Raw genomic sequence first — 13,160 nt, forward strand, 5'->3', positions numbered from 1 at the left:
TTTTTGTTTCCATGTGCTTATCATTAAGTACTTCTATTAACCACACGTCAAGGAAGATCTCAATGGAGAGACAGGTTGTTTCATACATAGAAATTTGTTTTCTACCTCACAGACAGGGATATTAAAAAATAATGACTACCTGATGACATTCCCTAATGTAGTTAGGCTTAGATTTACACGTGTTCCTTCCTTCAATCTGTCTTTTTCAGATCCTGATGATTTTTGCCTTTCACTTCCTGCCAGGTCCACCAGATTGATAACTGACTGTTTAGTGATAGCTTCATCTAGGAAAATCTGTTAAAACACACCATCAACACATAAGGAAAGGTCACCAAATCAGTGCTTCAGATACCATCAAATTACAGAAAAGGATACCCTGTGCAGATTCTCAGAGCATTGTGATGTTTTATTTACCAACATTGGCACACTCCACAGCAGCAGTGATGAACTGCGTGGGCCAAAACTGCAAGCAGTCATGGCTGGCCCAGCAACCCGGGGAGAGGAAACCTGACACATACTCACCCACTTGCTCTGTGGTGGCAGAGGTAAGAAACACAGAGGAAGCAGTGCCTTCACGCTACCTGTTTGAATTGGATCGCGATAACCATGTGGGATCGACTGCTGGAGGCATTCATGGTGGTCGTAGCTGTTGTTCTCATCTTATTCCCCTGATCCATTAACCTCTCAATCTGTGCGTAATTATCACAAGGCACCAGCTTCAAACCATCCACATAAAAACCTTGCTGCTGGTCTTCTCTAATCTTCAGCCCTCCAGGCTTCCTAGTCTTAGACAGCAAGTCTATTACCTGTGGAGAGAGATTTATAGTTAAAATATTCCACTAAAATAAGAAAAGAAAATATTTCTCCTAGTAAAGATAGAATAATTAAAAGAAAAAAAGACAGGATACAGCTGGCCACGTGGTAGCTGTTTTAGCTTCACCACATCTAGAAACTCATTCCCAAAGAGTTCCACTTTGCAGGAAAGTTTAATCTATATTGCAAGTTCATAACTGGAGACTTAAGATCTCTGCAAAATTATTTAATTAGTTGTTACGAGAAGTTTATAAAAGCTTATTCGATGAGCTGCAAAAGCGGATTGTTTGCTTTCCTGTGTTTTCATTTTTTCCCTCTCTTTCTTGTCCACTGCATCAAATCTGACTGAAATTGGCCAGATGTCCCTAAACTAATGAGGAAAATGGTTCAGGGGAAAAAATTTCACAAACAAGTGGCAAAAAATGCATAACTCTTAGAAGGAAAGCTACAAATGCAATCCTCTGAGACATACATCATCTTCAAAACAACCTCCTTCCCAACAGGTTACACATTTGCAATTGCTAACATTTCCTATGCCTGCCAGTACAAGAAGATAACATGGAGAAAGGAAAACAACGTAAATAAAAATGTCATCTCTTTAATCATTTTTTTTTTTTTTTTTTACTTCAAAAAGAAACCAAATACATAAAGGAGAAAAGAAGTGGTGTGCAGAGCAGCCAGGGATGCTGCTCGCAAGGGGCTATGGTGGCAGCTGAGGCCTTCTGCCCAAATCGTTGCTGGCTTTGCTGCACAGATTCCCCTTGAACTGCCACTGTATGGAGAAATGTGAACCCCCCCTCCCAAGACTCCTACAAAGGACAGTTCTGTATCAGGAGCCCAGTTTTGGTCTGAGATATCCCCAGTGTACCTCTCACTGTCCCATTCTAGTAGCTGGAAAGCAACATAACTTATGAACCTGAGAAGACCTGCTACCAGATCCTCATGTAGCTCAACAGCAAATAGATGCTGCTGGGCCCAGATACTGCCCACATGCATGAGTCATCATGCCCAGTAGGGTCACGTAAGGAGAACAAAAAGTACACAGAAAATACATAAATGTACACAGAAAACTAAGATTTGCTAGTACCGGAACTGAGTGAGATCATTACCTGTTCATTATAGATTTCCAGCATGCTGAAAGTAATCTGTTAGGATAAGAAGTAACAAAAAGGTAAAATGCATTTGAAAAAAATCCTTGGAATGGATTTATTTGTCCCATTGTAAAAATAACGCAGGTTACCTGGATCGAAACCTCCCTTCATCCCAACCCATTGTGTCATTTTAATTCAATCAACTATTCATCAGATATGTAACGTTTGATCGCAACTGTGCTTCCTCTCCAGTATTTTTTAATTTATCTTTGCATATACAATCCTTGTTGCTTGGGTAGGCTATATCACAAGATGCATTTCAATAAGCATCTTGATAATAAGATATCTTCAATAAGATAAGAATAGTTAAGATCAAACATTAATTTTTGACAGAACTATTAGCTGGCAAGGTGGCAGGGAGCTTCTAGGAAGTCTAGCAGAGGGCCAGAAAGATGATGAAGGGCCTGGAGCATCGCCCTTATGAGGAAAGGCTAAGAGACCTAGGACTGTTCGGTCTGGTGAAGACTGAGTGGATCTTATTATTGTTTACAAATATCTAAAGGGCACACGTCAAGTGGATGGTGCCAGACTCTTTTCAGTGATGCCCAGTGACAAGAAAAGGAACAACAGGCACAAACCGTAACACAGGAAGTTTCATACAAACAGAAGGAAAAACTTGTTTACTTTGAGGGTAGAAGAGCACTGAAACAGGCTGCCCAGAGAAGCTGTAAAATCTCCTTCTCTGGAAATATCCAAGACTCATGTGGACGTGCAAGCTACTGTACAAATTACTGTAGGGAACTGCTTTAGCAAGGCGGTTGGACTTGGTGATCTTCAGAGGTCCCTCTGATCCCTATGATTCTGTGAACTTCTCATTCAACATTTGTATAGGATTCACTAAAGTTTGCACAGCAATTTGTTCCATGTAGCCACTGTTTCTAATTTTACTAATCTGAATTTAAAGTCTTCAGAGTATAGTCTGGAAAGATCTTGGAAATAAATTGCAATTTGTGCTAATCTCACCTGGTACTGCCTATTCTTTTCCTGACTTTGGATTGCTTTGCAGAGCTCTTCACACACACTGGGAACCAGTCCTCTGTTTGCACCATACCCAATCATGGAGTAGCTCTTCCCAGAGCCGGTCTGGCCATATGCTAGAAGAGTTGCATTGTAACCCTGCCAGGCACTCTGCAGCACTCCTTGGCCAAGATCACGAAAGACTTCTCTCTAAAAAATGATCAAATACACCATCATCAAAGGCGAACAGGAAAATCCACACACAAGTGCTGCTATCTGGTAGGAAGGTCCCCACTCAGAGTTTAAAAAAATGGTCAGTATTTACAAACACACCTAAGAATAGAGAGTTCCAGGATAAAATAAATGTAATTAAAAAGTAGATAATGCTTCGAAATGATAAATAGAGAGATAGCAATCAAATGCATTCATAAAATGACACAACGTCCCAAGATGGAAAGAACCCACAAGGATCATTTTGTTCAACTCTCGAGTGCTCCACTCCAGACCGCCAAAAATGCAAACATTACGTCTGCACTGGTCAGCTCGTTCTGTGCAATCCACCCTCTGGCGCAGAACCTGCTCCTAACCCTCACCTATCCCTCCCCTGACACAGCTCCATGCTGTTCCCTTTGGCCCTGTCACTGTCACCAGAGCCCTGTGAGGAGCTGCAGCTGCCATGAGGCCTCCCCTCAGCTACTCTGCTCTGGGCTGAGAAAACCCAGAGGCCTCAGCTGCTCCTCACACAGCCTGCCCTACAGACCCCTTCACCACCTTCATAGCCCTCCTTTGGTTACTTTCTGATAGTTATACATCCTTCTTACATTGTGGTACCCAAACCTGCACAAAGTGCTCAGCTGGAACGTTAATCGCAACGAAAATAAAGAAAACAAAATAACAAAGATAAACAGCTGGTTTACAATTGTGTATTACTTACATCTCCTGTTAGCTGGCTCCTTGAATAAAATCTTACCTGGCCTGCATAACTGTTAGATCCCGCTGAGATGAGCATGCCGTTCTCATCCTTTAGAAAGCCACTGTGAGACCAATAGGCCAGGTCAAACGTGAAGGTTTTCACGTGCCCTGGATTCCTAGGATCATAGATGCTTGTACTGTTGGAGTCCATAGAAATCACACACCTACTTCCTGCGTCCTTCTCTCTCTGTATCAAAATCATAATTACTGTGTCAAAATATAAGCAGTCATCCACTAACGTCATGTTTTAGTCTGGATTTAGTGGCTGTCAAAAGCAAAACAGATTTGCTTCAATTCTCCCTCACGTTACAACTTGAACTGAATACTTTCACCAACTTGAGCTGCTTTTTTAATGAAAAAACTCATATTTCTGTCAATTATCTGAGATAACTCAGTGAGACATCTTTACTAAAGCATGTCCTGACAAATGCCCTTTTGATAACAGCCTGTAGCTCTATTCATGCTCAAAATCCTTTCATGAATATCTCCTACTGTTTCCTGACCACAGAATCTGCCATTGCATCTTTTTCATTCTGCTTTCTGAGAGGTGAGAATATTACACTGAGGAAGTCAGTGTTCTACTGGAATTTTCTTTGGGGTCAAGGCCCCAAGGGTACAGACGCATAATTTAGCTTCAGCTTTTAGCTGCCATTTTAGCAGGAGTCTCAGCCATTTTTTCAGCAAACAAAAACAAGAATCCTTAAGCAATGTACTTTCGTGCAGAAAAACTCTGTAATTGCTCTATTCAGTGATAAGCAGCACAGAATAATCCCCGGGAAATTTTGATCTTGTTTACAGTAAGGCCTGCTGTGCAATTTCTTAGGAAGAATGCTTCTCTACACCCCTAGGGCATTCTGCTTACGTCCACCGCAATGCTGTACCACAGCTTTCTCTTACAGGCTCCCCAAGGCCCTCTGGAACCACAGCCACTACTTCCCTGAGATAGACTAGCAGACATCTGCAATTCTGTCAGATGACTCCATTGCTCACCAACACACAAGAAGCCACTTTGTCTTTTTAAAACTGCAGTCTCCTCCGTTCCTCCTCATTGTTAAAAAAAACATAGGGCACATACACTGGATATTCCTCTCCATTATATGTGACATTATCTCTTCCACGCTTGCCTTCATATACTGATTGCGAGTCAGCACAAAATAAACCAAGTAAAATCTATTGTCTCCATTTCATTATAAACCCATCTTTCTTTGTACTGCAGCCTTTATTCTGTTAGGCTCTTTGTTTTCTCAGACTGTTAGAAAAAAATGATTTAAAAAATCCCAGAGCTTGCTTTTGCTTCCATTTCTCTCTGTCCTTCAATGTTCTGAAATCTCATTCATTATTATGCCAACACTCCCATTCCTTTTAAACTCCCTGGGCAATCTCGTAGTTTAAGCTTCCAAGAAATGTAAATTGAACGTAAGTACCTGAATAAAAATGGAGAAAAACATTTTAACATTTAAAAGGATTAAAAATCTCACAAAATAAAAATCACTGGAAGAAGCCTTTAGGAAGTTATTAAATCTCATGCCAATTTTCTTGTATTACCATAGCTTTCTTTTTTCTGCCAAAGCACCGCCAAGTGAGGGTAATTCAGCTGAGCTGATTATAAAATAAAAGAGGCTAAAAATTACTACAAATTACTGCTAAAATTGTGTGTTCTCATTCATTGTATTTTCATACAAAAATAGTACCTAAGTATAAAGAAGTATCATAAAATGTTGCTGAACAATCTCCACTAACAACTCAGTCAATTCTATTTGATCAGGAATCCAAGCACATTATAGTTTTGTGCACCACGTAGAGCAAATGTTCAGTTTGAAGTCTCTTCTTTCCCTGTTACAGTATTAAAGTTCAATCTTTTGCCCATTTTCTGAGCTACTCGCAGGACTTAAAATGTACATTTAAAAAATATTCTCATAACTTCCCCTCGTCATCCTCTTCAATCATATGCACATTGTAAATAAAATTTTAAAAAATATCCAGAGTAAATAATTACTAACCTGACTGAAAGGTCTCACTCGAACTGCCACTTTCACACTGTCAACATTTGGCATTTTTTAAGCAGCATTCAGTCATGAATGCTTCCAAGAAGCAAAATATTAAAGTGCATGCAGCTACTTCTCTAGAATGTCCTGTTCGGAGACAGAGAAGTCATGGCCCCGAAAGAAATTTCTTTTACACGCTTAGTCTATTATTAATACATTCATTCATTATGTACAAGGTGTTACTTAACCAATAAATTATTTCTTAAAGTAACTGTAGTAGCTTTTACTAATTGAAAAGTTTAATGTCAGGTTCCACCATTTTGTAGTCTTCAAAGTTGCATCCATATATAAATTAACATACATAAAAAATAATCCATTGTCTAAAAGACTGCACATCAAAATAGTACTTCCATGTCTACTTTTAAAAGAATAGTCTTTTTCATCTATTCCTACAAACTGAAACCTCATAGAGACATTGACTCTGTAGCCTAAGGTTGATAATGAGATCATTATTCAAAAATACGGTTTGTAATTCTGTACATTTTTGTACCTTCAGTGTTGTGATATGCAGGCTTCAAATACTGCAAAATGTTTAGACAGTAACTATTTAGTAACTATTTCAAGTATAGTTGCTTTTGTATTAGTCTTATGAAAATATTTTGAAATCTATGTCAAAATTGTGTGGGCAATATCTCTCTAAATTTGATACGCCATTGTAAGCATCAACTCCTCTATACAGCTTTTTTGCTGACAACAAATTGTAAAAAATAGCAAAACATCTGAGATGTGATCTGGTTTTATAAACGAAGAGCAGCTTTCCCAAACTTTAAGACAAATACAAAAAAATATTGCACAGCATAAAATACAATTGTTTACATTTTGACTTCAATACAGTACAACTTAACCATGAACATAAAGAATTAACATTTTGTATTTGGGAACCCAATCATTTGTTCAAGGAGGTCAAACATTATCTATAAAATTTAAACCAGCATGTTTCAAATGTTTAGTTGGTACAGTAGTTCTAAACAAACCTTTTAAAAACTTTTGGCCTCACTTTTGAGCATCACAAACTCTCGTAAACCAACATTAAAACTTCTGAACAGTACAGGCTATTCAACCCACTATTCCCTCAAAAAGCTATCAGACAGTAAGCATATTGTGAAGTATACATTTTTATTTAACATTCCTAAAATAGGTTGTATTTACATATTATATAAATGTATGAAGTCTTAATATAAAATAGAAAACTGCATTGACTGAGGAAATCATACTCCATATGGAGTTACTTATTGAAGACCATTTGTTTATGAAATTTTACAATAATTTATATAAATTATCTCTTCCAAATTAGATGATTATTTTTCCTTTTTACTAGTCCACACAATTTTGATGACTTTATAAACAGTGGTGTACATTACCAACTTAAAAAACAGTTACAACATCTTCCGGCGCACAACTGGCTTTGGAAAATTAGACAGTCTTTTTTTGTTCTTTCGTACAGTCTTCTCTGTCACATCTGTGGTTTCTTTCTGTTTGCTTCTCATTTCATCCACTGGAGTTCCAAAAGGAGAAATGAAATTTATTTCCACTGGTGGAGGGGACCAAGAAACTTCTTTTCTCGTGGTTCTGCGAACACAAGAATCATCAAATTGACTTTATAACCAACAATATTAAGTAGAGAAAAGTGGAATTACAAAATAAATACCAACAAATTAATATCTACCTTGTAGACTGGATTAAAGCAGAAGTAGTACATTAAAAAGCTTACTCTTGCTTCCAATCCTTACCACATTTCTTCATGTTATCTCAGTCACTACTCTTAAGAGAGAGATTTTAGTGACTTCGCAAACTTTTAAAAGGTTAAGTGTCTTCAAATAAATTGTTTCCAAAAGAAAGCAAAAAAACAGGTCCAGAACCAAGACATTCTCTTTACTCGCTATCTGGCCCCTTCTGCTTTATATGAGGAACTAAAGACCTTACGGGTATATGGTTTTCAAGATGGAACCAGATGACATAAGAGGACACCAAGTAACCACAGGAAGTAACTTTTTACCACTGTCCATCCCCTTTTTATATTACCATTGGAACACAAAATCATTAAGTGGGGAAAAATGTGCTTATCAGACCAGCAAGCTGGACTGGCTCTTAAAGTGAGGGCAGAGCTACACAGCCAAATGGGTCAGATGAAATTAGGGGGCTAACAGCTGAATCACTACCATAATAAAAGTGTTAAAAAAAAAAAAAAATCATGTACTTGCTTGCTTTCTTCACTTTTGATCTTGCAGGTCTACCTCTCTTCAATTTTTGTTTTCCCAGAGATTCTATGGATTTGATTTCCTCCTCTTCTTTAGTTGGAAGCTCCTGCATTAAAGCAACAAGAACGTTCTTAACATGAATGCATTCTTACACTCGTAAAGAATACAAATGAAGGTTTACTGAAGTTATTATAAAGTTACAATTTATAAAGGCATTACAGTTTTTCTCTGAAAAAATAAACTTCCCATATCAAATTACGAAATCATCCTAAAATTCAGAAATAAACAAGTAACACACCACAGTGACCTAAAGTCATTGTGCCCTCTTTTAAAGCTAAGGCAACATTTATTAGTTCTTAACCTACATAGATACAAAATCAATTTTTGTAGCTAGCTTTCACATAACAACAAACTTGTTTCGCTTATTAAAGTTCTCTTTTTAGGTACATAAGGGCTGCTGCAAAAGTAATGTTTCCAGTTTTATTATGCTGGCCCACTACATCAGAGACAGCTGTTGATGGCATTTCAGTAGAGGGTGAACCTTCCCACCAATATTCCATTCCATTTTGTTGCCATGTGACAGACGGCAGCAAAGGGACAGTCTGACAGAATGACATCTGACATGACAGCGTGTATGAAGTGAAAGCGTGTCACCAAATTCCTCCATGTGGAAAAAACGGCACCCACTGACATTCATCAAAGCTTGCTGAATGTTTCCAGAAATCTAACGGTGGATATAAGCACAGTGAAACAGTGGGTGGCACATTTCAACAGTGACAACAGCAGGTCACCTCTGCTGGTGCAAATTTTTGCAAGCATGGCACGCAGGCTCTTACTCATTGCTGGCAGTAATGCGTAGCTAACAGTGGTGACCATGGTGACAAACAATATTCTGGGGCTGTGAATTTGCTCCAAGAAATGGAACAATAACACTATTTGAATCTGTTGTAGTTTCCATGGCAATAAGTAGGAGGCATTACTTTCAGAGCATCCTACTTGTTTCCAAGGAAAAAGGCAAAGCATTGAGAATAAAATTTCAAAGAGACACGGAGCAAAGTAAAAGATGTGACACAACTACAGTTTTTACTCACCGGTTCTTCCACAGTGTGAGGAGTACTAGACACATTTTTCCTCCTTGACCTCAAAAGAGGAGGTGAAAAGACAAATTGAGAAGACAAGTCTGGGTCTAAATCTTGCACATGTTGGTCTGCTTTTCCAGCTAAAACAACAATGAATTGTTAACATGCATGTACACTATAAAGGAAAGAGATGTTAAATTACACCTAAAAATCAACAGTACCATAGCTTCCTAAAATAAAGGGCCCAATCAAGTTTACAAACATACACTGTCAATGTACTTTTCCCTTTTAACTGCCTCTTTGAATCTGTTATTTTATAGTGAATGGTGGAACAAGAATAAATGAGCCATCATCCAGAAGGTATTTTGGTCCAGGCTGGATGGGGCTTTGAGCAACCTGGTCTGGAAAGGGATGCCCCTGCATATAGTAGGGGAGTTGGAACTAGATGACCTTAAAGGTCCCTTCCAACGCAAACCATTCCATGAATTTATGATTCTAACATTTCAAAACAAAATTATTCATGCAGTCTAATATAAAAGAAGAGGAGAAGGCTCAGAAGTGACCTGATAGTGGCCCTTTGGTATTTAAAGGGAAGCTACAAGAAGGAAGGAGACAGTCTCTTTAACAGAGTCTGTGGTGATAAGACAAAAGGAAATGGTTTTGAACATAGAGAGTAGATTTATGTTGGATATAAGGAAAAAGTCTTCTACAGTGAAGGTGGTGAGGCACTGGAACAGTCTGCCAAGAGATGTGGTGGATGCCTTGTTCCAGTAGACACTCAAGACCAGGCTAGACGAGGCTCTTAGCAACATGATGTAGCTGTAGGTGTGCCTGTTCATCACAGGACTAGATGGCCTTTAGAGGTCCCTCCCTACTCCAAGGATTCTATGATAAAGAACTCACTAGCAAAGTATATTTCAACAATTTCAGAAAGTTGTCTAGCCTGTAACAAGATGCACTCATTCTAACTTAAAAAGTGAATATAATTTAGAAGTGTGTCTTCTCTATTTCTCCACCGTGGGGGAAAGGGATGGAAATAACATTAACTGACATCCTCCACTGTTCTTATTTGATAGAAATTAAGCTAATGATAAGAAATTCAAATCAGACTTCACGCCACTCAAAACTCAGCCTCAACTCACTTCTTTCCATCACAACTAGCTAGCCAGACTAGTTCAGAGAGTACAGATTCAGGTAGAAAGATTATTTTCCTCTTTCCAAATTTTTACTTTTGTACAGCTACAAGTCGTACAACTAAAAGCTGCACTTGTAATTATGATGTATGTTTTTTACAACTGAGCAATACACTATATTTTACACGTGAACATGTTACACCTACCTTTGAATTTCTTTGTCAGTTTTGTGAGAGGAGGAGAGAAAAAAAAGGATTCATTTTCCTCAACAGGCAGATCCTGATGCATGCTAGTTTTACGAGATCTGTTTCTTCTAACACGATCTGTTACAGTTCTTGACGTCTCATCATATCCTGATGTGTTTATGTCTGTAAGCAGCAAAGGACTGCCATCAGTTCCTTCAGGGAAGACTTCTTCCCTCGTGTTCTCCTCCAATATTGATGGTAATTGTCTCTTTCTGCCCCGAAACCCTGACCTTATTGTAGTCCTGGGTGTGGTCGACTGCTCATTTGGCTGCTCAGGCGTTTTTTCAATAGTATCTGTTTTTTCTGGTTTAGCTTGTGCAACTTTCCTTGTTCTTCTCCTAGGAGTATCAAGGATTTCCACTTCCCCACCTGAAGGCAGGTCTTCCCGAACAGAGACAGATTCCACGTCTGCAGAGAGATTCTGTGCTGCCTTTCTAGCACTTCTTCTGGGAGTGACAGGAAGCTTCAACTCTGTTTGAGGAAGTGATGATTTTGACACATCAAGGTCAGAATTTTCAGAAACATCTGAAGAACTCATTTTAATTCTTCTGCCTCTTTTAGCTGGCCCAGGTAAAAGAAGTTGGTCACCAGGCTGTAGCTCTTGATCCATAATAGTATTTTCAACAAGTGGTGAACTACTGCTTTTTAATTTTCTTGCACCTCTGCTGGGACTGACTGCCATTTTTATCCTATGCTCAGTGCTACTCTGCCCAGTTTCTTGATCTCCTGCTGAGGTTTTTCCTCCTCTAGTCCTTCTAGAAGTAGTAGAAGCAATAACAGTACCTTCAGCAAGAGACGTTTCCTCATTAGCATCTTCCAAGAGTTCAGATGCAGCTTCCTTTGCTCTCCTTAATCGTCTTGGAGTAACAGCTATGGACTGTGTACTGCTGGACAATACCTGCCCATCAGATTGGCTGCTTTCTACTTTTTCTAGATTACTCTGTTTGGGCTTTCTACCTCTTCTCTTAGGGGTAGCAGGGATCACAGATATTTGCTCATCTTGAGTATTTTCTACTGTCGCAAGACTAGAAGTCTCATATGCTTTTGTTTGCCTGGTACTTCTTCGAGGGGACAGTCCAAAAAGAACTGGTTTGTCTGTCTTCAATACTTGCTCATCATCTGCTGATGGAATAATTAGAGTTCTACTCAGCTGTCTCCTTGCACGTGTTCTAGGAGTAACAACATACTCTACTTGATGTATGCTGCTTTCATCATCTGCTGCTTCTGGCACAGGTGTTAAGGGAGTTTTCGACTTCCGAAATCTAGTTACCTTTTTGCCTATGCTTTCATGAATAGACTGTTCCACAACTTCAGATGTAAATTCTTTACTTCTTGTGTCCTTGATTACATCCAGTAAATTCTCAGCAATAGCTACCTTAATGGGTTCAGGCACGTATGGGAGTGACTCTGCAATATTTTGAGACTCCTGGTCACTAGTTACAGTAGACACTGAATTCGTAACATGTTCTTCATTTTCAGTACTTCCTAAACTGTTCACAGGTCTTTCATCTGTTGTTGTAACAGCTGCTTTAGAAGCATCTGCTAATGCAAGGTCACCCATCTCTCCTTCACCTTCTTCTCCCTCCAACACTAAAGTAAAATTACTCTGAGATATAAAAAGTTCTCCATCTCCTTCAACTGCATAGCATTCACCATCTTTATTATCAGGCAAATCATATGCAAACTGTTGCTCTATAGTATCATAGTTGTATTGAAGATTGCCTGTTGGATGTAGTTCACTACATGGAGATGTTTTGGGTGATTCTTCTGAGGTTTGTGCCTTGACTGCAATGTCTTCATCAAGAACCTAAAGTTAAAGGAAAGTTTGTTAGTGCATTATTACCAGACTAACTTCAAACTGAGCTAGATGAAACTGAGAGCAGTAATATGCTGTTTTTTCCTTTTAAATCAACCACTGAAAATTAGAAACACAATGTATTCTTCACGGAAGTTCACACATTTGAGGAACAGAGCACACAACATTCAGTGTAGGCCATCACATGCTTCATTTCTGATATTTTGATTTATGACTACCAATTTGCTACCCTTCACAAGCAAATGGAGCAGTAGTACACTCAGCTGGCAGTAATCATCACACCCTGCATCTAACTGTAAAATACAATTATGCCCCCACGGGTTAAACAGAGATCATAACACTTATGCTCATAACAAATCATCCCTCAGTGAAACTGGCTAAATATCACAGCAAACTTGATCCTGCATTTCAAGGAATCACGGGATTTGTAAAAAAATGCATATTCTAAATAACTCCATCCCATTTACTGTAGTTCCCTGTTCTGTGAAATTCTTTTCTTCTAGGTCCACGTGGAATACTCAAACTTTTACGTTGAGAGTAAATGTAAGAGAATACTGAGAATAACCCTAAAGGAAATTATCACTGGATTCAGTATGGTACATAGAACACACCCTACAAATCCAAATAACTCAAGCCCCAGTTGAACTAAGGACAGCAGGAAAAATCTAGACTAGAGCTGGCAGTTGTCTCAATTTTCAATCCATGAGTGACCTTTTAAAATTCATATTTAACCAAAGTTTAGATATTTAAA

At 38.7% G+C, this 13,160-nt stretch overlaps 2 protein-coding genes across 13 annotated transcripts in view; both read right to left on the minus strand.

The window, feature by feature from the left end:
* Nucleotides 1–6,051, minus strand: part of LOC122162858 (kinesin-like protein KIF28P) — a 25,794-nt gene extending 19,743 nt beyond the window's left edge. For all 6 annotated transcript variants that reach the window (XR_006169709.1, XR_006169708.1, XM_042823584.1 and 3 more), the window contains exons 1-6: nt 5,894–6,051; nt 3,892–4,080; nt 2,928–3,131; nt 1,923–1,958; nt 582–806; nt 140–294 (exon numbers count right to left, since the gene is read on the minus strand). Coding sequence is in view for 4 of the 6 variants with exons in the window: in XM_042823584.1 (XP_042679518.1) it covers nt 140–294; nt 582–806; nt 1,923–1,958; nt 2,928–3,131; nt 3,892–4,080; nt 5,894–5,947 (863 nt within the window). In the remaining 2 variants the exon portion in view is untranslated. The remainder of the gene's footprint in view (nt 1–139; nt 295–581; nt 807–1,922; nt 1,959–2,927; nt 3,132–3,891; nt 4,081–5,893) is intronic.
* A 104-nt stretch (nt 6,052–6,155) lies between these two features.
* The window catches only part of AHCTF1 (AT-hook containing transcription factor 1), a 55,450-nt gene continuing 48,445 nt past the window's right edge, over nt 6,156–13,160 (minus strand). For 6 of the 7 annotated variants that reach the window (XM_042823528.1, XM_042823546.1, XM_042823502.1 and 3 more), the window contains exons 33-36: nt 10,555–12,400; nt 9,228–9,355; nt 8,136–8,242; nt 6,156–7,507 (exon numbers count right to left, since the gene is read on the minus strand). In XM_042823528.1, the coding sequence (XP_042679462.1) occupies nt 7,315–7,507; nt 8,136–8,242; nt 9,228–9,355; nt 10,555–12,400 (2,274 nt within the window). In that variant the 3' untranslated portion in view covers nt 6,156–7,314. The remainder of the gene's footprint in view (nt 7,508–8,135; nt 8,243–9,227; nt 9,356–10,554; nt 12,401–13,160) is intronic. The other variant, XM_042823556.1, reaches the window with a different exon arrangement.

The sequence above is a fragment of the Centrocercus urophasianus genome, unplaced genomic scaffold, assembly GCF_019232065.1.
Source record: "Centrocercus urophasianus isolate 14NV4802_14NV808 unplaced genomic scaffold, USGS_Curo_1.0 seq_10, whole genome shotgun sequence".
Lineage (NCBI taxonomy): Eukaryota > Metazoa > Chordata > Aves > Galliformes > Phasianidae > Centrocercus > Centrocercus urophasianus.